Source organism: Doryrhamphus excisus, chromosome 12 (genome assembly GCF_030265055.1).
Source record: "Doryrhamphus excisus isolate RoL2022-K1 chromosome 12, RoL_Dexc_1.0, whole genome shotgun sequence".
In the NCBI taxonomy this organism is placed as follows: Eukaryota; Metazoa; Chordata; class Actinopteri; order Syngnathiformes; family Syngnathidae; genus Doryrhamphus; species Doryrhamphus excisus.
The window spans coordinates 641,323-664,800 of NC_080477.1; the positions used below are offsets into that span (position 1 = coordinate 641,323).

Consider the following 23,478-nt stretch of genomic DNA (forward strand, 5'->3'; position numbering starts at 1 on the left):
TACTCCTCAGGACTTGGACAGGACTCCAAAATATTCCGTTTGGATCCATTTCCATTCAGATTATTTAGTCCACAAAGGTTCGATCTTGAGCGTTCTGTCCATAAGGTTTCGTCTTTAAGGTTTTAGCCAATCCAGATGGTTTAGTCTGAAGTCCAGACGGTTTCATCCAGGTCCCATCAAGCAAATTCAGTCCATTGGTTTCAGGTTAACTGGTTCAGACCAGAGGATCATGTCCTAAAAAGTTCCTTCTAGAACCTTTAGTCCAGAATGTTTATGAAGGTTTCCTCTGGAAAGTTCAATCCAAAATGTTTACTGTGCAGGGTTCAGTCTTGAATGCTCAGTTCAGATAGTTCAGTCCAAAACGGCTCCGTCCAGAAGGTTTAGTCCAGAAGGTTTAGTCCAGAAGGTTTAGTCCAGACGGTTTAGTCCAGACGGTTTAGTCCAGAAGGTTTAGTCCAGAAGGTTTAGTCCAGAAGGTTTAGTCCAGACGGTTTAGTCCAGACGGTTTAGTCCAGACGGTTTTCATTCAGGTCCAATCGAGCCAAAGTCAGTCCAAATCCTACAGTCCTTTGGTTTCAGGTTAACTGGTTCAGACTAGAGGATCATGTCCTAAAAAGTTCCTTCTAGAACGTTTAGATGGTTCCAACCAGATCATTGAATCCAGAAAGATTGAGTGTAGAGGCTTCTTGGAGGTTTGACCAGTCCTCATGGTTGAGTCTGAAGGTCCAAGGTCCAAGGTCCAATCAGTTCAGTCCAGGTGGTTAGGTCCAGAAAGCTTAGTGCAAAAGGTTTCAATCTGGTCCAATCGAGCATATTCAGTCCAAATCCTACAGTCCATTGGTTTCAAGTTAACTGGTTCAGACCAGAGGATCATGTCCTAAAAAGTTCCTTCTAGAACGTTTAAATGGTTCTAACCAGATGATTTCATCCAGAAAAATTGAGTGTAGAGGCTTCTTGGATGTTTGACCAGTCCTCATGGGTGAGTCTGAAGGTTCTGATCCAATCAGTTCAGTCCAGGTGGTTAGGTCCAGAAAGCTTAGTCCAAAAGGTTTCAATCTGGTACAATCAAGCAAATCCAGTCCAAATCCTACAGTCTGTTGGTTTCAAGTTAACTGCTTCAGACCAGAGGATCATGTCCTAAAAAGTTCCTTCTAGAACGTTTAGATGGTTCCAACCAGATCGTTGAATCCAGAAAGATTGAGTTTAGAGGCTTCTTGGAGGTTTGACCAGTCCTCATGGTTGAGTCTGAAGGTCCAAGGTCCAATCAGTTCAGTCCAGGTGGTTACGTCCAGAAAGCTTAGTGCAAAAGGTTTCATCCCGGTCCAATCGAGCAAATTCAGTCCAAATCCTACAGTCCATTGGTTTCAAGTTAACTGGTTCAGACCAGAGGATCATGTCCTAAAAAGTTCCTTCTAGAACGTTTAGATGGTTCCAACCAGATCATTTCATCCAGAAAGAGTGAGGCTTCATGGAGGTTTGACCAGTCCTCATCCTGGTTTCATCCTGGTCCAATCCAGCAATGGTTTAGTCCAAGTGCTTCAAGTTAACTGGTCCTCATGTCTGGACGTTCATGTAACATCTTTCTCATCACGGCTTCTCCTCCCATATCTAAATGTAACTTTTCCCATCTTGTTGACCTTCTTCTTCCTTCTCTTTTTTCCCCTTCTTCTTCTTCTGGTCTTTTCCTCTCTGCGGCCTCCCAGAGTAAAGATGCCGGCATCAGGACTCTGGTCATGTTGGATGAGCAGGGAGGTGAGTTACCAATGGACACCTTCTGTCGTTTGCTTCTCCTGCTGCATTCAAGTAGTCAGCTTCATGCCCAAAAATGTTCTTCTCAAGGATTTATGGTTCTTTGAGGAGTTTAGACCATCCGGCTCATCCGGTCATCATGACAATTTAGTAGGACTTTGTACAAAAAGTAAGTAGCATCATTTTGACTTCCGTGAAGAACGTTATGGAACTTTGACCTCGTGGCTAAGTGTGTACTGGTGAAGCCGGATCGGATCAGAGCTGAAACCCTTGAAACTGAAAGACGACCAGAAACGGTTCCATTACGATGGCTTCAATGAAAGATGGCTTCCATTAAAAAGAGCAGAGCGCTCCTCTTAGGTAGAGGATCTTTGACTAGCATTTTTGTAGAATGTTCTTAAAAACTGCAACACGTTCCTGTCATGTAGGGGATCTTTGACTAGATTTTTTGTGGTAGCCCATTAAAAAGAGCAGAGCTCTCCTGTCATATCGAAGGTCTTTGATTAGCATGACAAGCACGCCTGTCCTATAGAGGATCTTTGACTAGTATTTTTGCAGTAGGTGATCAAAAACATAGGGGATCTTTGACTAGATCTTTTTGTGGTAGCCCATTAAAAGGAGCAGAGCGCTCCTGTTAGGTAGAGGATCTTTGACTAGCATTTTTGTTGAATGTTCTTAAAAACAGCAACACGTTCCTGTCATGTAGGGGATCTTTGACTAGATCTTTTTGTGAGAAATGAGAAAATCCATAGCCAACTTTTTGGTTAAGACTTAAGACCCGTTTGTCAAAATCCAACATTTTGGGACCAAATTGTAGCTTTTATTGGCCACATTTGCGGAGTGTGTCGTGGTTACGTTTAAAAGATTTAGCAAGATTTAGCATTTTAGCATGGGCGCCGTCCAAATACGAACATTTTGTAGTGCTTGAACTTTTTGTACAGTTCCTTACTAAATGTCTGTGGCTAGGCTGATGCAACTAGCATTCATTGCCCTTTGCTTAGCTTAGCTTAGCTTAGCTTAGCGCACAATCGTAATAATTCCTGAAACCGTGGCGACGACGTTAGCATGAATTCATGCGTCCCGTCCAATGCAAAAGTATTGGGTCACTCCTAGCTTGTGTTGTATTTCATGACACAGTTGGCAGGGTTATACGACAAACAGGAAGTAGCCTGCTGACAGGGTCATGACGACATTGCTAACGCAACACGTATGATAATGACCTTTGCCCCCGTGTGCTGCGCTAATGGCATACACACTTCATCATCGTCTTCCTCGCTTTTACCTCCCGATGTTTTGCCTCGTCTTCCATTGCTTGGAGAATCGTAACAATTCCAAGCTCTCGTCTTTATTCCATCGGTCGTCTCTTTAACCGCCCCCCCCCCCCAACCCCTCCCCCCACCAGTCCTTCTGCCGCCGTGGCATCAAGTGTGAGCGTTTGATGCTAAAAGTCGTTTTGGAATCTAGGTCAACCCCTCGTTATCACGACACGTCTAATACATCAAGTACAAGAATACATAAGTCATAGCTGGCCAAGCATGTGCTGATCTTTGACCATTACTTTGGGATGATCCTTAGTGCTCTTGTCACATCTAGGATCTTTGGCTAGAGCTTTAGCATTAGCTAAAGCTAACGTGCTTGTCATATAAGCATTTATTTCCGTAGCTCTTTAAAAATACTTATAGAAGATCCTTGAACATGGTCCTTTACCTTCTTACAGTGAGGATCTTTGCCTTGCATGTTTGCAGTATGTTTGCAGTATTTTTGTCTGGTTTTTTTTACTGTTTTTGCAGTAGCTCCCTAAAGACATTAGAGTACTCCTGTCGTATAGAGGATCTTTGACTGGTCTTTTTGGAGTACTTCTTTAGAATACCAAGGTCTTTGATTAGCATGACAAGTGTGCCTGTCCTATTGAGGATCTTTGACTAGTATTTTTGAATAGTATTTTTGGGTTTTTTTTCATGTAGGGGATCTTTGACTGGATTTTTTTGTGGTAGCTCATTAAAAAGAGCAGAGCGCTCCTGTTAGGTAGAGAATGTTTGAAAACCAAAACACAGTGCTTTTGTTAGGTAGATGATCTTTGACTAGATTTTTTTTTGTCATAGCCCATTAAAAAGAGCAGAGTGCTCCTGTCATATCGAAGGTCTTTGATTAGCATGACAAGCATGCCTGTCCTATAAAGGATCTTTGACTAGTATTTTTGCAGTAGGTGATCAAAAACAGCAGAGTGTTCCTGTCATATAGGGGATCTTTGACTAGATCTTTTTTTGTAGTAGCCCATTAAAAAGAGCAGAGCACTCCTGTTAGGTAGAGGATCTTTGACTAGCATTTTTGAAGAATATTCTTAAAAACAGCAACACGTCCCTGTCATGTAGGGGATCTTTGACTAGATTTTTTGTTGTAGCCCATTAAAAAGAGCAGAGCGCTCCTGTTAGGTAGAGGATCTTTGACTAGCATTTTTGTAGAATGTTCTTAAAAACAGCAACACGTTCCTGTCATGTAGGGGATCTTTGACTAGATTTTCTGTGGTAGCCCATTAAAAAGAGCAGAGCGCTCCTGTTAGGTAGAGGATCTTTGACTAGCATTTTTGAAGAATATTCTTAAAAACAGCAACATGTTCCTGTCATGTAGGGGATCTTTGACTAGATCTTTTTGTGGTAGCCCATTAAAAAGAGCAGAGCGCTCCTATTAGTTAGAGGATCTTTGACTAGCATTTTTGAAGAATATTCTTAAAAACAGCAACACGTCCCTGTCATGTAGGGGATCTTTGACTAGATTTTTTGTGGTAGCCCATTAAAAAGAGCAGAGTGCTCCTGTCATATCGAAGGTCTTTGATTAGCATGACAAGCATGCCTGTCCTATAAAGGATCTTTGACTAGTATTTTTGCAGTAGGTGATCAAAAACAGCAGAGTGTTCCTGTCATATAGGGGATCTTTGACTAGATCTTTTTTTGTAGTAGCCCATTAAAAAGAGCAGAGCACTCCTGTTAGGTAGAGGATCTTTGACTAGCATTTTTGAAGAATATTCTTAAAAACAGCAACACGTCCCTGTCATGTAGGGGATCTTTGACTAGATTTTTTGTTGTAGCCCATTAAAAAGAGCAGAGCGCTCCTGTTAGGTAGAGGATCTTTGACTAGCATTTTTGTAGAATGTTCTTAAAAACAGCAACACGTTCCTGTCATGTAGGGGATCTTTGACTAGATTTTCTGTGGTAGCCCATTAAAAAGAGCAGAGCGCTCCTGTTAGGTAGAGGATCTTTGACTAGCATTTTTGAAGAATATTCTTAAAAACAGCAACATGTTCCTGTCATGTAGGGGATCTTTGACTAGATCTTTTTGTGGTAGCCCATTAAAAAGAGCAGAGCGCTCCTATTAGTTAGAGGATCTTTGACTAGCATTTTTGAAGAATATTCTTAAAAACAGCAACACGTCCCTGTCATGTAGGGGATCTTTGACTAGATTTTTTGTGGTAGCCCATTAAAAAGAGCAGAGCGCTCCTGTCATATTGAAGGTCTTTGATTAGCATGACAAGCATGCCTGTCCTATAGAGGATCTTTGACTAGTATTTTTGCAGTAGGTGATCAAAAACAGCAGAGCGTTCCTGTCATGTAGGGGATCTTTGACTAGATTTTTTGTTGTAGCCCATTAAAAAGAGCAGAGCGCTCCTGTTAGGTAGAGGATCTTTGACTAGCATTTTTGTAGAATGTTCTTAAAAACAGCAACACGTCCCTGTCATGTAGGGGATCTTTGACTAGATTTTCTGTGGTAGCCCATTAAAAAGAGCAGAGCGCTCCTGTTAGGTAGAGGATCTTTGACTAGCATTTTTGAAGAATATTCTTAAAAACAGCAACATGTTCCTGTCATGTAGGGGATCTTTGACTAGATCTTTTTGTGGTAGCCCATTAAAAAGAGCAGAGCGCTCCTATTAGTTAGAGGATCTTTGATAGCATTTTTGAAGAATGTTCTTAAAAACAGCAACACGTCCCTGTCATGTAGGGGATCTTTGACTAGATTTTTTGTGGTAGCCCATTAAAAAGAGCAGAGCGCTCCTGTCATATCGAAGGTCTTTGATTAGCATGACAAGCACGCCTGTCCTATAAAGGACCTTTGACTAGTATTTTTGCAGTAGGTGATCAAAAACAGCAGAGCGTTCCTGTCATGTAGGGGATCTTTGGCTTGATTTTTTTTTGTGGTAGCCCATTAAAAAGAGCAGAGCGCTCCTGTTAGGTAGGGGATCTTTGACTAGATCTTTTTGTGGTAGCCCATTAAAAAGATCAGAGCGCTCTTGTTAGGTAGAGGATCTTTGACTAGCATTTTTATAGAATGTTCTTAAAAACAGCAACATGTCCCTGTCATGTAAGGGATCTTTGACTAGATCTTTTTGTGGTAACCCATTAAAAAGAGCAGAGCACTCCAGTTAGGTAGGGGATCTTTAACTAGATCTTTTTGTGGTAGCCCATTAAAAAGATCAAAGCGCTCTTGTTAGGTAGAGGATCTTTGACTAGCATTTTTGTAGAATGTTCTTAAAAACAGCAACACGTTCCTGTCATGTAGGAGATCTTTGACTAGATCTTTTTGTGGTAGCCCATTAAAAAGAGCAGAGCACTCCTGTCACGTAGAGGATCTTTGACTTTCAGATAGTCAAATATCAAATATGAGCGTACTCCTTTCATATCAAAGGTTTCCTAACGGAGGTGTAGCATCCGTGATGGTGTGCTAGCAGCTAAGGATGTCCTGCATGTCCCATATGAGTGGATGTAAAGTACCAGGATGGTGAATGATGAATGGCCCTCTGCCCCCCCCCCCCCCCCCCCAACGGCTGCATTAAAGCTGCCATAGTACATGACGTACGGGACATGTGGCTTTATGGGCTGAGAGCTCCATCTGCTTTCAGTGGTTCTTTTTTTTTCTCACCTTTGCAGCTCAGATGGGAACATTTTGCTCATCTTTAAGTGTTCGGTGGCATCGCAGGAAAAAAAAAAACCCGTAAAGAAAACATAAGAACACTTTAAATGCTGAATTAGAGAGAAGTTGAACTCACTGTGACCATTTAAGGAGGACAGAACGTTTCTTTGCACTAATGGACTTTGCTGCTATCACCATTAGAGGCTGAGTGAAGATCTGACCTTGGATGGTTTTAATGGCCATGTACTCCTTAGTACATCCGTGTATTGCTTCCTTGCCATCCCGTCATGTGTTCTATTTGTCTGATGTTAGGATCCTTGTCATGCTTTTAAGTGTAAATACACATGGTGGATCTCACAGCACGTGACTAAGGAACCAGGAGGCACCGAGCATCCTTTGGTCGCCGGGGGCGTCGTCCACAAATGCAAATAATTCAACATGATTTGAAATGTTAATTCATAAAGTACTGCACATTAGCGTCCGCATTACCGCATCAGCTAGCTGGAACCGACTGTGTTTAGCTGAGTGTTAGCGGTGTGGAGAGCCGCCGACAGCAGCTCCTGTGGGAAGGTTGACTGAATATACAGTATGTGATATTCCCATAAACCAAAGGGTTGGACTTATGTGTGCGTCGGTCAGGCTTCTAGTGCAATGGGATGTAAACAAAGCTAGCGCTATTGTGGGCGTGTACATCTGTGTAGGGCAGATTGATGTTAGACAGGCTGTCAATCAATCAGGTGATAAACGTCGTCGTGTTGAGAGACTGACGTCCGTCTCTCTTAATGCCACGCCATCCACCCAAATTACTAGCACAACAATGCTAATACGAGTACAAAGGTGACTATAGGGGTGTTGCACAAGAAAGGCCATTACATGAAACGTTGTAACATGAAACGTTGTAACATGAAATGTGGTAACATGAAATGTTATAATGCCAAGCATTGGGACACTAAGCGTTATTTTAACATGAAGCGTTGTAACATGAGAGGCCGTTACATGAAATGTTGTAACATGAAATGTTGTAACATGAAATGTTGTAACATGAAATGTTATAATGCGAAGCGTTGTGACACTAAGCGTTATTTTAACATGAAGCATCGTAACAAGAAAGGCCGTTACATGAAATGTTGTAACATGAAATGTTATAATGCCAAGCGTTGGGACACTAAGCGTTATTTTATCATGAAGCGTTGTAACATGAGAGGCCGTTACATGAAATGTTCTAATGCCAAGCGTTGTGACACTAAGCGTTATTTTAAAATTAAGCGTCGTAACATGAGAGGCCGTTACATGAAATGTTGTAACATGAAATGTTGTAACATGAAATGTGGTAACATGAAATGTTATAATGCCAAGCATTGGGACACTAAGCGTTATTTTAACATGAAGCGTTGTAACATGAGAGGCCGTTACATGAAATGTTGTAACATGAAATGTTGTAACATGAAATGTTCTAATGCCAAGCGTTGGGACACTAAGCGTTATTTTAACATGAAGCGTCGTAACATGAGAGGCCGTTACATGAAACGTTGTAACATGAAACGTTGTAAAATGAAATGTGGTAACATGAAATGTTATAATGCCAAGCGTTGGGACACTAAGCGTTATTTTAACATGAAGCGTCGTAACATGAGAGGCCGTTACATGAAATGTTGTAACATGAAATGTTGTAACATGAAATGTTATAATGCGAAGCGTTGTGACACTAAGCGTTATTTTAACATGAAGCATCGTAACAAGAAAGGCCGTTACATGAAATGTTGTAACATGAAATGTTATAATGCCAAGCGTTGGGACACTAAGCGTTATTTTATCATGAAGCGTCGTAACATGAGAGGCCGTTACATGAAATGTTATAATGCCAAGCGTTGTGACACTAAGCGTTATTTTAACATGAAGCGTCGTAACATGAGAGGCCGTTACATGAAATGTTGTAACATGAAATGTTGTAACATGAAATGTTGTAACATGAAATGTTATAATGCCAAGCTTTGTGACACTAAGCGTTATTTTAACATGAAGCGTCGTAACAAGAAAGGCCATTACATGAAACGTTGTAACATGAAATGTTGTAACATGAAATGTGATAATGCCAAGCGTTGTGACACTAAGTGTTATTTTAACATGAAGCATCGTAACATGAAAGGCCGTTACATGAAATGTTGTAACATGAAATGTTACAATGCCAAGCGTTGTGACACTAAGCGTTATTTCAACATGAAGCGTTGTAACATGAAAGGGCGCTACATGAAATGTTGTAACATGAAATGTTCTAATGGAAGCGTTGTGACACTAAGCGTTATTTTAACATGAAGCGTCGTAACATGAGAGGCCGTTACATGAAATGTTGTAACATGAAATGTTATAATGCCAAGCGTTGTGACACTAAGCGTTATTTCAACATGAAGCGTCATAACATGAAAGGGCGCTACATGAAATGTTGTAAAATGAAATGTTGTAACATGAAATGTTGTAACATGAAATGTTGTAACATGAAATGTTATAATGCGAAGCATTGTGACACTAAGCGTTATTTTAATATGAAGTGTCATAACATGAGAGGCCGTTACATGAAATGTTGTAACATGAAATGTTGTAACATGAAATGTTGTAACATGAAATGTTCTAATGCGAAGCGTTGTGACACTAAGCGTTATTTTAACATGAAGCGTTGTAACATGAGAGGCCGTTACATGAAATGTTATAATGCAAAGCGTTGTTACACAAAGCGTTATTTTAACATGAAGCGTCGTAACATGAGAGGCCGTTACATGAAATGTTGTAACATGAAATGTTCTAATGCGAAGTGTTGTGACACTAAGCGTTACTTTAACATGACGCGCCGTAACATGAAAGGCCGTTACATGAAGCGTCGTAACATGAAAGGTAACACAAACCGTTGTAACATGAAGTGTTAAGACATGAAACATCACAACGTGAAATGCCGTAAGATGAAATATGTAAAGCTGTAGCACAAAACGTAACACAAATGGTTGCAACGTGAAGCGGTGTAACGTGGAATGTTGTCGCAATAAAGGCCATAACATGAAACAGTATAATGTCAAAGGTACAAAGGTGACTATAGGGGTGTTACTCAATGTCTACAGGGCTCTTTTAATGTTAATAAGGGAAGGTTGTAGAAGTTTAGAAGTTCATGAACAGGTTTTCTACAAAAATTATTCCATATAAATATTCCATGAATGCTACTTTGCGGAAATTGCTATTTTGGAATAAATCTTAAAGGAGGCTTCAACTTGACCCGAGGTTGTTTAAATCCCGTAAGTGTGAAGTGGACCCCCTCGGTGGAAGGATGTCCACACGAGGAGCAACTTCTGGTGATGCCAGAACTTAACTGCTGACCGCAGATGCGTCTTTGGCCGGTTACCCAATTCCCAATGCTCCGTCCTGGTACAATAGCACCTTCAGGCCACTCTTGATGCCGAGTCTGCATTCCTTTAGCACCCAAAGGAGGCTCAGGTAGATGCTTGGTCGGCCATTAGGGCACCCGGTTTCAGTCCGCATCCCGACTGAGTAGAAAGCGGGGTTCCCTGAGGAGTCGGCGCTTCAGCTTCGCCTCCCGCTCATCCTCCAAGTGCCAAGCGGAGCGCCGCGAAGACTCAATGACTATGCTCTCATCTCCTCACCAGAGCAACTCGATCGCGTGGAGGAGGGCATGAACAAGGTCAACGCAGACCTGAAGGAGGCCGAGAAAGATTTAAAAGATATAGGACAGTGCTGTGGGCTCATATGTCCGTGTATTAAAAAGTAGGTACCGGCCAGGAGCCGCGAGCTCTTGCCTGTCCAGTGATGGTGGTGGTGGTGATGGTGGTGATGGTGGTGATGGTGGTGATGGTGATGGTGGTGATGTCTCATGTCTCTCTCTTGTCACAGTCTCTTTTTCTCTTTTGTCTCCTCTCCTTTTGTCGTCCCTCTCTGCCACCCACGACCTCCGACCCCCTCTCCCCCCGATCTCTTCTTCTTTTCTCATGTGCTGTCGTTCTTTTGCTGGAAAAATGTCAATGTGTTGGTAATCAGAGCAACTGGAGCGCATCGAGGAGGGGATGGACCAAATCAATAAGGACATGAAGGATGCAGAAAAGAATTTGAACAATCTAGGACAGTTCTGTGGTCTATGTTCATGTCCGTGTAACAAGTAGGTGCTGCATGTGTTTCCCCGCCTGCTTCTGGCCTGCTTCTGGCCTGTAGCGCATGGTGCACTGTGCTGTGAGACGCCCGGCCCGTTGCCACGACAACAAGTGCAGCATGCATGACTCTGTGTGTGTGTGTGTGTGTGTAATGCAACAGGGACAACTCTGATACTTTTCAACCTGAGCCGACAAAAACCACCAGGGTCGCTCCGTCTGGTTTTCACTTTCTAAAAATACAAAGAAGCAAAAAAACAACAAAAAACAGCAGAAAGGGGCAAGATGACAACGTTGTAAGTAGAGTTTTAGTGTAACTTGAACCTTCTACCTACAACACCTAAAGTCAGACACTTATTGTCATGTGACATGAAACATAAAACGTTGGAACATGAAACGTCGTAACATGAAATGTTGTAACATGAAGTGTTGCAACATGAAATGTGGTAACATGAAACATTATAATGCCAAGCGTTGTGACACTAAGCATTATTTTAACATGAAGCGCCGTAACATCAAACGTCGTAACATGAAATGTTGTAACATGAAGTGTTGCAACATGAAATGTGGTAACATGAAATATTATAATGCCAAGCGTTGTGACACTAAGCATTATTTTAACATGAAGCGCCGTAACATGAAACGTCGTAACATGAAACGTTGTAAAATGAAATGTTGTAACATGAAATGTTATAATGCCAAGCATTGTGACACTAAGCATTATTTTTACATGAAAGGCCGTTACATGAAACGTCATAACATGAAATGTTGTAACATGAAATATTATAAAGCCAAGCGTTGTTACACTAATCATTATTTTAACATGAAAGGCCGTTACATGAAACGTCATGTTGTAAAATGAAATGTTGTAACATGAAACGTTGTAAAATGAATTGTTATAATGCCAAGCGTTGTGACACTAAGTGTTATTTTAACATGAAAGGCCATTACATGAAACATCGTAACATTAAATGTTGTAAAATGAAACGTTGTAAAATGAAATTTTGTAACATGAAATGCGATAATGCCAAGTGTTGTGACACTAAGCGTTATTTTGACATGAGACGTCGTAACATGAAAGGCCGTTACATGAAGCATCGTAACTTGAAAGGTAACACAAACATGTAGCATTGTAGCATGAAGTGTTAAAACATGAAACATCACAACATGAAATGCCGTAAGATGAAATATGTAAAGCTGTAGCACAAAACGTAACACAAATGGTTGCAACATGAAGCGGTGTAACATGGAATGTTGTAGCAATAAAGGCCATAACATGAAACAGCATAATGCCATAACATGAAACATTGTAACATAAAATGTTTAAACATGAAAGGCCATAACAGGAAGTGTCATGACATGAAACATCATACACAAAGCGTTGTAACGTCAAATGTTGCAACATGAAAGGCCAAAACATGAAATAGTGTAATGTCACAACATTTAATGTTGTAACACAAAATGTTGTAACATGAAACACATGGAACGTAACTCGAAACATGAAAGACCGTAACAGGAAATGTCGTAACATGAAACATGTTGCAACATGAAACAATGTAATGTGACAACAGTTCCCGCTGTAACGTGAAATGTTGTAACCCAAAATGTTGTAACACGAAACAAGAACAAGAACATGTAACAAGAAGCTGTGTAACATGAAAGGTAACACAATGTGAAGTGTTGTAACACGAAGGCGGTACCAGGAAATGTCATAACATGAAATATCTCACAGGAAGCGTTGTAACGTGAAATGCCATAAGAGGAAACGTTGTAACACAGAAGGCCAGGCCAAAGTAAGTTAGCAAGACCTCCCATTTAGCACTTTTCATGTTTCATTTTAATAAATGTCCCCAAAAAAGTCCAAAGCGAAGCGACTAGACGCTGGCGGCTAGAACAGGGGTGGGCAAACTTTTTGACTTGCGGGCCGCATTGATATAACAAAATTTCCGGGGGGGGGGGGGGGGGGGAGACTATATATTTTAAACGTAACAGTCCATCTGGTATTATTGTATCTGTAAAATTGTCATGCAATCTGCTATTATTATTTATTATTTTATATTTATATTTAAATATTTTAAAAATAATAAAATATTATAATAATTAAAATAAAATAAAAATAATAATTATTATATTATTATTATGTAAAATATGCAAATATAACAATATTATTATATATAATTAATATAATAATTTGCATTAATATAATAAATATAATAATCATAATAGTTATAATAATATAATAATTATTATTTAAATTTTTATTATTATTATGTGCTTGTGTCTCTTTTTTCAGGAGCACTTTGTAAACAACAGACCATGTCAAAAAACGAAATTGATACAACCATCAAAAGGTTGGCTCAGGCCATGATGCCAGGTTGTATGTTGTACTTGGCGGGCCGGATGTGGCCCCCGGGCCGTAGTTTGCCCACCCCTGGGCTAGACGCTAGCAGTCCAGGATAGTGTAAAACAAAAACAAAAAGTCATTCCCTCCCAAAAAAGACTCGCTCTTGTGAAATATTAAAGGCGGGCAAATTAAGGCCAGGGTGAAAAATGTTGGAATTGTTCCTTCTCCACTAACTTGATGTGAAAGCCTGCGTGAATGAATGAATGAATGAATGAATGAATGCATGAATGAATGAATGAATGCATGCATGAATAACACCACAAACTAGAAACGCCACAACGCCTCTCATTTTGCCTTCATGGCTGCTTTCCTCCTCACACGCCCTTCATTGTTCATTGGATGAGAGGTTCTTTTCCCGCAGGTAGCGGCGTCGGCACGGACCACGGCGCCCTTCACCCCCCGCCCCCAAGACTAACCCTACACCCCCACAAGCCAACCCCACTCAACCCCTGAAAGGCACCCAGACTAGTTTTAGTGGCTTTGTGAAACATGGAACCTCCTCTGGCTGATTCTTCGCTCCATTTTTAAACATGACCACCGCTCCGATGATGATGGATATATTTTTTTTTACTTTAGAGGTTCCACTGTTCCACACTTAGCACCAGAACTACAGTAAACCTCGGATATATCGGATTCAATTGTTCCCACTGGTTTTGTCCGATATAAGCCAAATCCGTTATATGCGTATACCGGAAAATGTCCGTTTTAATCCCATTTACGCATATACCGGATATAAATCCGATATATGCGTAAATGGGATTTTATCCCTTATAAAAAGGCACTTCCTTGACTATGTTTCCAATGTACCTGGACGCGCAGGCAACGCTGCAAACGCTGCAAATGACGTCGTATAGCGGCCTGTCACGATTCGGCGAATCGGAGCGCCACGATGCGGCCATCCGATATATGCCAGGGAAATTTCATGGAAATGCATTGGAACGGGACTGGAGATTTTGTCCGAAATAGGCGAAATCCGTTATAAAAAATCCGATATATGCAATGAATTTTTATTGGAAATGCATTACAGAAAAATCGGTTCTTTTTTTATCTGTCCGTTGTGAGCGAATTTCCGATATATCCGAGTCCGATATATCCGAGGTTTACTGTACCATAATCCAGCAGGTTATTCCCGCCCCCTCGGGACTGTCCTTTGACAATAAAAGTCCATCCTGCCTGAGTTCTGACATGATGACAGCCAATGGCCGCCCAGTCGGCTACGCTACACAAGGCAAGGGTGGATGACAGGACGCAACATTAGGTACACCCACCTGGTGCTGAATCAGACACGCCGTCCCGCCGTCCCTTCGTCCCTTCGTCTTTTTATTATGCTAGTTTTGCCCTTTCAGTGATCTATTCAACCACTGACTAGCACGTCTCATTTTAGCATTAGCTCGACTTTTGGAAAAAGATATTTACCTAATTTTTTTCCCCAAAAGAAATTTTAATGTAATACTTTTTTAATGCAAGGAAAAAACTCTTGAAATATAAAAACGTGTGGATTTTTCAACTGGAAGGAAATAAAATACTCCAAAATCTTGGAGAGTAATTTGGATTCTCAGTATTTTTTTGCAATATAAAAATTACAAACAATATTTTGTTATTTATTTGGTAGCATTTTCACAATACTTTCACAATAAAATACTTTAATAAATATATTTATAATAAATACTTTATAATATTATATATACATATATTATTACTTTTATATATTATTATATTATATATAATATATTATATATATTATTCCTATATTATAAATATTTACATATTTTTAAATATATTTTTTATCATACTTTTAAATACAAATAAAATGTATGCTAGTTTAATAGTATTGTTATTGTCATCATCCACTGAAAATATTCATCTGCACATCTTAAAATTTCACATTTTCTGATTTTCTTTCTTCATTATCCATTTTTTAAAATAAATTTTAATAAATTACATTTTTTGTGTAAGGATTTTTTTTTTTTTTTTTTACATGGGTCCACATTTTTCTGAAGTCGTTCATACAGAAATTCGACATCCGCTGCTGTTCTGCTCCAGTCCTGTAGTTGGCGATAATGCGCATTGCAGTCGACGTCATGTGTTATGTCACTGCACTTTTATCTGAATTTGCACCAAAATATACTCAAGTCTTCTGACCGGAAAGTCCATTTTTTTGTGTTTTTATTATTCGGGGAGCTGATTACGCTACACGAGAGGGTGAAAGTGTACCTAATGAAGTGTCCAAGTGCTCCCTATTGCAACCTTGGCATCATGGCGACTAAAAGCAGCTTAATTGGGGTTGTTTTTAAGCACCAGCAGAACGTTCTGGCTTGTGCGGAGCATCCCGTGAGCGTCGTTCTTTTACATTTTTTTTCAACCAAAATCAGCTCACCGGCTTCTCCGCACGACGACGCCACCAATGGAAGTGTGTGTGTGATGTGTGTGTGTGATGTGTGTGTGTGTGTGCATCCACATGAAATGAAGGGCCCGTTGTCATCATCACTCATACACCATCTTATTATTTTCTTCTTTTCTGACTCTAACAATGTGGCTTCTCTTTTTATAGACACAGCTTGTTTTTTCCTCCCCCCCCCTCCCCCGTCGTCTTATATGTGCGTCTTTTGTCCGTGTCTCCCCCTTGTTGTGTCTCTTGTCAAATTGATCCGCACGTTTGGATCAATTATTGGGTGGTAATTGCACGTGTGCGATTGTGTCGCTGCCTGTCAGTGTAGGCCGTGCTGCTGACGTCTTATATGCATTTTGGACGGCTGCATAAGAGTCCTGTACATACGTGGACGCGCACGCCTCCTGTGCAAGCATGTGCTTTGTTTTAATACGACACACACGCCACTGACGGTGCATGTGTGTATGGTAGGATTAAGGGCGGGGGCCAGGCCTGGGGTGGCAACCAGGATGGAGTGGTGAACAGCCAGCCCGGCGCTCGAGTGGTGGACGAGCGCGAGCAGATGGCCATCAGCGGGGGCTTCATCCGCAGGTGAGAGTGTGTGTGTGTGTGTGTGTGTGTTGTTAACATGCTATTGTTAATCACTATTCACATTAATGCCATTTAGGTTCCATACCGACAAAACATAATTAACATTAAAATGAGTAATCATGAGGGATGATTACTATCGGTACCGATAATTATCGGCGTGATATCAGCATAAAAATCGGTTGATGTTGATATCAGATTTTTTACCCGATCATGAAAAGCGATATTCAAAACAACGTTACATATATCGGTATTAGCTGATATTGATATTGGAAATTAATAGTTGGACAATATCGACATATTGGCCAATTTGGGACATTTTTATCATTATTTTATTTATTTTATTATTTTTAAATTATTTATTATTATATTTTATTATTATATATTTATTATATATTTTTTTACATTTTGAACAACAATCCTGATGAAATAAAACCCCAATTAATTTGAAATACATTTTTTTTTAATTTATTGAATGTATTTTCATCTAGAAATGTACCTATTTTTAAAAGCAATATAGAGAATATATTAATCATCACAACATTATTTCCTCACAAACACTATCGTTATGATTATTTTTAAAATGAAAACATTAAAAATATTAAGACTTGATTATGCCAATCAGTCCAGGGTGTACCCTCCTCTCGCCCGAAGTCAGCTGGTATAGGTTCCAGCACTCCCCTCGACCCTTGTGAGGAAAAGCGGTAGAAAATGAATGAATGAATGAATGAATAGTTGGACAATATCCACATATCGGCCAATGTGGGACATTCCTAGTAATTATATAATTTTTTTTTTTACATTTTAAACAACAATCCTAATGAAATAAAACCCCAAATAATTTGAAATAATTAAAAAAAATGTATTTAATGTATTTTCATCTAGAAATGTACCTATTTTTTAAAGCAATATAGAGAATATATTCATCATCAGAACATTATTTCCTCACAAACGCTATCGTTATGATTATTTTTAAAATGAAAACATTACAAATATTAAGACTTGATTATGCCAACCAGTCCAGGGTGTACCCTCCTCTCGCCCGAAGTCAGCTGGGATAGGTTCCAGCATACCCCACCACCTCAATGAGGATACGCGGTACAGAAGATGGATGGATTTGTGTATGCTTATGCGTGTGTGTGTTCCAGGGTAACAAACGACGCCCGTGAGAACGAGATGGACGAGAACCTGGAGCAGGTGGGCGGCATCATTGGCAACCTGCGTCACATGGCCCTGGACATGGGCCAGGAGATCGACACCCAGAACCGCCAGATCGACCGGATCATGGAGAAGGTAAACAACAACACACACACACACACACACTTTTTATCCAAGCACAAGAGAGGCTTGGATGGCAATAGAAATAGTCTGTTCCAGGGTCAAACGCTGTCCATTATCAGACTGCAATAACAGTTTAACCTTCTTTACAGTCATACACATGTAAAAATAAGATACCAAAGATCCTCTATTTATGAAAGGAGTGCTCTGTTGTTCCTGAAAGACCTGCTACAAAGAGACTATCCAAAGATCATCTATACGTCAGAGGCACTCTGCTGTTTTTAAGCACCTACAACAAAAGTACAATCTCGGTAGTCAAAGATCCTCTATATGACATGAGAGCTCTGCTGTAAAAACGCTAGTTGATGTTTTATATATGACAGGAGCGTTTTTAACGACAGACTACAAAAACAGTCGTCAAAGATGCTCTGTATATGACAGGAGTGCTCTGCTGTTTTTAAAGACCTGTTGCAAAAAGGCTATTCAAAGATCCTCAATTTGACAGAGGCACTCTGTCTTTTAGGCCCGAGTATAAGTACAGTAGCCAAAGATCCTCTATGTGACATGAGAGACATTGAATATGTTTCATACATGACAGGGACGTTCTGCTGTTTTTAAGGACCGACTACAAAAACAGTCATCAAAGATCCTGTGTATATGACAGGAGAGCGCTGCTGTTTTTAAGGTCGTAGTGTAAATAGAGGTCAGAGATCCTCTATATGACAGAGGCACTATGTTGATTTTAAGTACTTAGAATAAAAAACAGTATTCAAAGATCCTCTATAAGACTGCTGTTTTTAAGTATCAACTGCAAAAACAGTCGTCAAAGATCCTCTATATCTGACAGGAGAGCTGTGCTGCTTTTAAGGAAATACTGCAAAACAGAGGCACTCTGCTGTTTGAAAGGACCTAGTATAAAAAGTAGTCAAAGATCCTCTATATGACAGAAGCATACTGCTGTTTTTAAGGATCAACTGCAAAAAGAGTCATCAAAGATCCTCTATATCTGACAGGAGAGCTGTGCTGTTTTTAAGGAAATACTGCAAAACAGAGGCACTTTGCTGTTTGAAAGGACCTAGTATAAAGAGTAGTCAAATATCCTCTATTTGACAGAAGCATACTGCTGTTTTTAAGGATCAACTGCAAAAAGAGTCGTCAAAGATCCTCTACATCTGACAGGAGAGCTCTGTTGTTTTAAGGACCTAGTATAAAAAGTAGTCAGAGATCCTCTATATCTGACAGGAGAGCTGTGCTGTTTTTAAGGAAATACTGCAAAACAGAGGCACGCTGCTGTTTGAAAGGACCTAGTATAAAGAGTAGTCAAAGATCCTCTATATGACAGAGGCACTGTTTTTACAGACCTGTTATAATAACAGTAGTCAAAGATCCTGTATATGACAGGAGCGCTAAGCTGCAAAAACAATAGCCAAAGATCTTTTCTATGTGACAGGAGCGTTGTGCGGTTTTTAAGGACCTACCACTCTGTTCCCTCTCCAGGCGGACTCCAACAAGACCAGGATCGACGAGGCCAACCAGCGTGCTACAAAGATGTTGGGCAGTGGCTAAACGGCATCAAAAAGTACCCCCCCCCCCCCCCGTTCCCCATCCCCTCTCCCTCACACAAATGGCCCCAGTCCACCTCCAAACCAAAAACCACAAGACACAAACACAAGAGAGAAACACAACCCAGTGTACCCGTGCCCTTGCGCTTGTTTTGTTGGCCCGCAGGCGCCCGAAAAAAAACCATGCTTTTATTGTGTAGGAGTCTGCACATATCATCATCACGTCAGCCCTCATCGTTGTGGTCGTCGTGTGTGTTGTTGTGAAATGATAGTTGTGTACATAGACACGTTTAGATTCCCCATTCTTTTGTGTGTTTTTTTTTTAATGTAACATAAAATGAATGATGCTTGTAGCCACCACTGTACCAGTGTAGTCTTCATAGAAATATGATGATCAAATGGAGGCCATGCCAGAGATTGTATATAAACTTCTTGTCCTCAGGGAGCCAAAAGCGACTGTTCCAAATCCAAAGTCTTGTGCATTTCACCGTAAAACGCGAGTTTGTCTCGACGAGAGACATAATAGCTTCAATCTGACGTTTTTATCGATGAGAAAAGATGTTTTTTTTCCCCACCTCCTCACATCACAGAAGTCATGCACGTCATCGGTCATTTATCAACATGGCCGCCACACGCTAAACACTGCACGTGTACAGTAGGTCACGAGCCTCTTTCCCCGCCCCCTGTCCGCAATAGTGCCACTCGTTTTTTTTTTTGTTTTTTTTTGTCTCTCATGTCCATTCCAGACTGTAACACATTTACCCTGGAAAATGCCAATAAAACCTTCAGAACTGTCGAAAAACACGTTAAATTATTTGTTTTTATTATTTATTACTGTAGTGGTTGAATCTCAGGACTCGGATATATATGTATACAGTTAGCTTGAATGCTAATCTTAGCATTAATGAACACAGGAGTTCACCGCGCTCTCACAGCTCTCATAATGGAATTAAAACATTACTCTTATGCATTCGCGCACCGAATTAACTTGTGGAAACAAGGATGAAACGTGGGGAAGGACAGAATCTGGAGGAAGGCACATCTGCCGAGTGTGTAAACAGAGTCGGAGAAGTCATAACAATAACTTTGCACTGACGTCACAGCACACTATTACGGTGCGTTCACTGATGGCCGAAGGCAGTGGGACAAAACATGGCCGAATCCAAACATTATCAGTGTCGCACAAACGACACAAAACATGTCCAATGATGGACTTTGTAACAAATAAGGTGAATAAAGTTTAAAAATGGACATGGGTTGAATAATAAATCATTTGGAGGTGACGAAGAACATTTTAAAAACTCAAATGTCTAATTTGCTCGTCCTCCACACTAACTGTGAACCCAATTAATGCCAGAAATGACATTCCAATCCGATTAAGTTAATTAAGACTTCAATTTAATGACATTTTTCTTTAAATTGAAGAAAGTGCATTAATTTACCCAACGGGAAGGTGAAAGGTGAAGGAACTTAACTTTTAATCATCCTAAGCACTCATTTCTAAGTCATATTCTTCAAAGATTTCAAGAGATGCAATCCTGGAGGAATGAAAAGAAAGGGATGTGCAGCGGCAGCGGCAGCGGCAGCAGGGCATTAAACTAATGGGCGTCTAGGATGGTGGCATAGAGCTTAGAGAGGATTAGTGTAGTACGTCACTAAGAACCCTAACACACACACACACACACATGAATCACACATAACGAATCTGCTAATCCGCTGCACCTCCATTTTGTGTTTTTTTATTGCGCACATATATGTTCATAAATAAGCACAATTAAACCTGATTGTGTTGTAATCGAGGCGACAATGGGAACAGAACACATGGCAGGCGCTACAGTATTTCCAAAACACCCTTTGCCGTCATTTCTATAAACCAAGGGCTCCCCCTAGTGACAAAAAAAAAGAGTGACACATTGGGGGTGACACGAAGAAGTTAAAAGAGACATGGAAAACAATTCATAATAAAACAATAACGTTATTCAGGTTAAAGCATTAGAAATGTGTTTGTTTAATGATAAATATTACTGTTTGGGTCAAACTTCCATGGAGATATCAATGCAATGAAATTAGCCTATCGCAACACGGCTTTTCCCACTTCGTCTATTTCCGTCGATCACGTGGCGCGACGTCGCCTCCACTTCGTGTCTGTCCGTCCAGTCCTTTAGCGTCCACGCTAACAGTTAGCACCCTCCTATCATCTCGCTATGCTCCGCGCTGTGTTCCGGTTCTCGGCTACAGGAGCCCGGACGTTGGCGCTGTCCCGACCAGGACACGCAGGTAGGTGTGCTGTCTTTACACCCGCAGAGGAAACAAGTAGCGTTGACTGTGAACAAATGAATGGAAATAGCACATAAAGGGCGAGTTAGCTGGTTAGCTTAGCTTCCTACTACCTGTCTGCATGCGAACGCTAGCTGAGGGTGACATTGGCGTCTCTGTCCAATAGTCGCCATTTAATAATGCTTAAAATTAAGATTGAACTTTACCCTCGCCTTGCGTTCAGTATTTAAATGAAGAAAAAGCGCGAAAAGGTAATTGATTGAAGGTGTCACGACCTTGTGTTGACCCTCCTTGTGTAGTTGGAGAGAGTCACCAGCCGCAGATGAAACGCAGCCCGGCTTTAAACGTATATTATATAATACTCATACATTATATTGAAATACCCGACATTTAAAGCGTTATATATTTAATTTTAGACACTATATTTGGTTTATAATGTGTATTAGTGCTTTTTTTAAATTATTAGTCGTCATATAGTGACGTTAATATTGTTTTGTTATTGTTGTGGGAAACCACACTGCATCATCCGGAGAGCTGTTTCGAATATTTTCTACCAGCTCAGAGGCCATAAAAATGTTATAAATGTGCCACACAATGATGCGGAAACACACAAATAAAATAAATCAATGTTTTACAGCTCCGTTAGCTTCCAGATGTTATTCCCATGGAAAAGTGGAGACGGATGAGGAGTTTGATGCCCGCTGGGTCACCTACTTCAACAAACCTGACATTGACGCCTGGGAGCTGAGGAAAGGTTGTTGTTGTTATTATTATTATTGTTGTTGTTATTATTAGTAGTACTATTACTATTATTATTATTATTATTAGTACTATTATTATTATTATACAATATTATTATATATATTATATATTATCTATATATTTATATTATATTATTATATATGTTATTATTATTAATATTAATACAGTCATCTACCCATTTGCGGTAACACTTGTCCTCATTAGAGTCACGGATACGGTGGCCAGTAAGTAAACGGTTCAAAGACAGAAATGATCCACAACTAAAAAGACGCTGCTTTATGTCTTTGTTAACACTTCATATTGTACATAGCTAATGTTAGCATAGCCTAAGTGTTTTGTTTTGTGAACTTGTGTGTGTTTCTGGCATTTGTACTCGTTCACCTTGCAGCCTTTATGTGATGTCAGCGTTTATAACTCGTTGCATTGCTTTCATGGTGTTTAGTTGTGGATCGTTTCTGTGTTAGGCCGCCATACACAAGTCAGCGGGAGCCTATCCCAGCTGACTTTGGGTGAGAGGTGAGGTTACACCGTGGACCGGGCACATATAACGTAGACAACAGGCCTTCTTCGTTCTCCCATCTACTCCAAGACACGAGCCGGTAACGGAATGCATCAGTCAGCCTATTTTGAAGTGTTCCTTGTGGTTGTTTACTTCTCCATCTAAAGGCATGAACACCCTGATTTGCTACGACCTCGTACCCGAGGCCAAGATCTTGGACTCTGCACTGAGGGCGTGCAGGAGACTCAATGACTTGGCCAGTGCCATTCGCATCCTGGAGGCTGTCAAAGTGAGTGTGCCGCTGAGAAGTTGTGATTCCATGCGTGTGTGCCGCTGGATGTCGGGACCTCAGGAAATGGTTGATGGGACGTTTAGCTTGGGAAGTACACAATTTCAAGATGTGTTGTTAGGTAGGTATTGCGCCGATCATGAAGGAAACGCTTAATTCCGTTGTGTTGCAGGACAAAGCCGGCCCCCACAAAGACATTTACCCGTACCTGATCCAGGAGCTGAAGCCCACGCTGTCAGAGCTGGGCATCTCCACACCGGAGGAACTCGGCATGGACAAGCTGTAAGATGTTAAGGTGCGCGACCAAACTTATTGTTGTGATAAGCATACAGTGAGCTCGCACTTGAGGATAATTATTTTGTTTGTGTGTTTCTTCTTAGGTGGACTCCTTAGCTCTCCTGATTTGTCTCCTGTCAAAAATGTCCATAGTGTTGATTGATCCAATACTGTCCTGTTATGTACAAAGTGGCGGACCTCAAATAAAGAAATTCTGTAAGCAGCTTGTCTGTGTGTTTTTATAAGGTAAATAACACTAAATAACACTGTCAAATATTGATTGAATTATTTAACTATACACAAGTAATTCAAATTTCCTTTAGCTTGATCAATCGATAATGGCATCACGTTTATTGACGAT

General features: G+C 40.4%; 2 protein-coding genes across 3 annotated transcripts in view; both read left to right on the plus strand.

Annotated features, from left to right (window-relative positions):
• Positions 1-19,816, plus strand: part of LOC131139780 (synaptosomal-associated protein 25-A-like) — a 38,145-nt gene extending 18,329 nt beyond the window's left edge. Inside the window, exons 4-8 of one of the 2 annotated variants that reach the window (XM_058089666.1) lie at positions 1,704-1,752; positions 10,299-10,416; positions 16,058-16,177; positions 17,323-17,467; positions 18,950-19,816. In XM_058089666.1, coding sequence (XP_057945649.1) covers positions 1,704-1,752; positions 10,299-10,416; positions 16,058-16,177; positions 17,323-17,467; positions 18,950-19,018 — 501 coding nt within the window. In that variant the 3' untranslated portion in view covers positions 19,019-19,816. Of the gene's footprint in view, positions 1-1,703; positions 1,753-10,298; positions 10,417-10,686; positions 10,805-16,057; positions 16,178-17,322; positions 17,468-18,949 lie in introns of both variants that reach the window. The other variant, XM_058089665.1, reaches the window with a different exon arrangement.
• A 1,310-nt stretch (positions 19,817-21,126) lies between these two features.
• LOC131139782 (cytochrome c oxidase subunit 5A, mitochondrial-like) lies at positions 21,127-23,340 on the plus strand. The gene is made up of 5 exons (XM_058089668.1): positions 21,127-21,291; positions 21,929-22,045; positions 22,720-22,841; positions 23,014-23,136; positions 23,222-23,340. Exons 1-4 carry the CDS (start codon positions 21,219-21,221, stop codon positions 23,125-23,127), a joined length of 426 nt encoding a protein of 141 aa, XP_057945651.1. The 5' UTR covers positions 21,127-21,218; the 3' UTR covers positions 23,128-23,136; positions 23,222-23,340.
• Positions 23,341-23,478: the final 138 nt, after the last annotated feature.

Excerpts from the sequence above, each read along its gene's own strand:
- LOC131139782 (XM_058089668.1), top strand. The coding sequence starts at position 21,219 with ATGCTCCGCGCTGTGTTCCGGTTCTCGGCTACAGGAGCCCGGACGTTG. Across the intron at positions 21,292-21,928 it reads GTCCCGACCAGGACACGCAG|CTCCGTTAGCTTCCAGATGT; the intron begins GTAGGTGTGCTG and ends AATGTTTTACAG. Across the intron at positions 22,046-22,719 it reads CGCCTGGGAGCTGAGGAAAG|GCATGAACACCCTGATTTGC; the intron begins GTTGTTGTTGTT and ends CTCCATCTAAAG.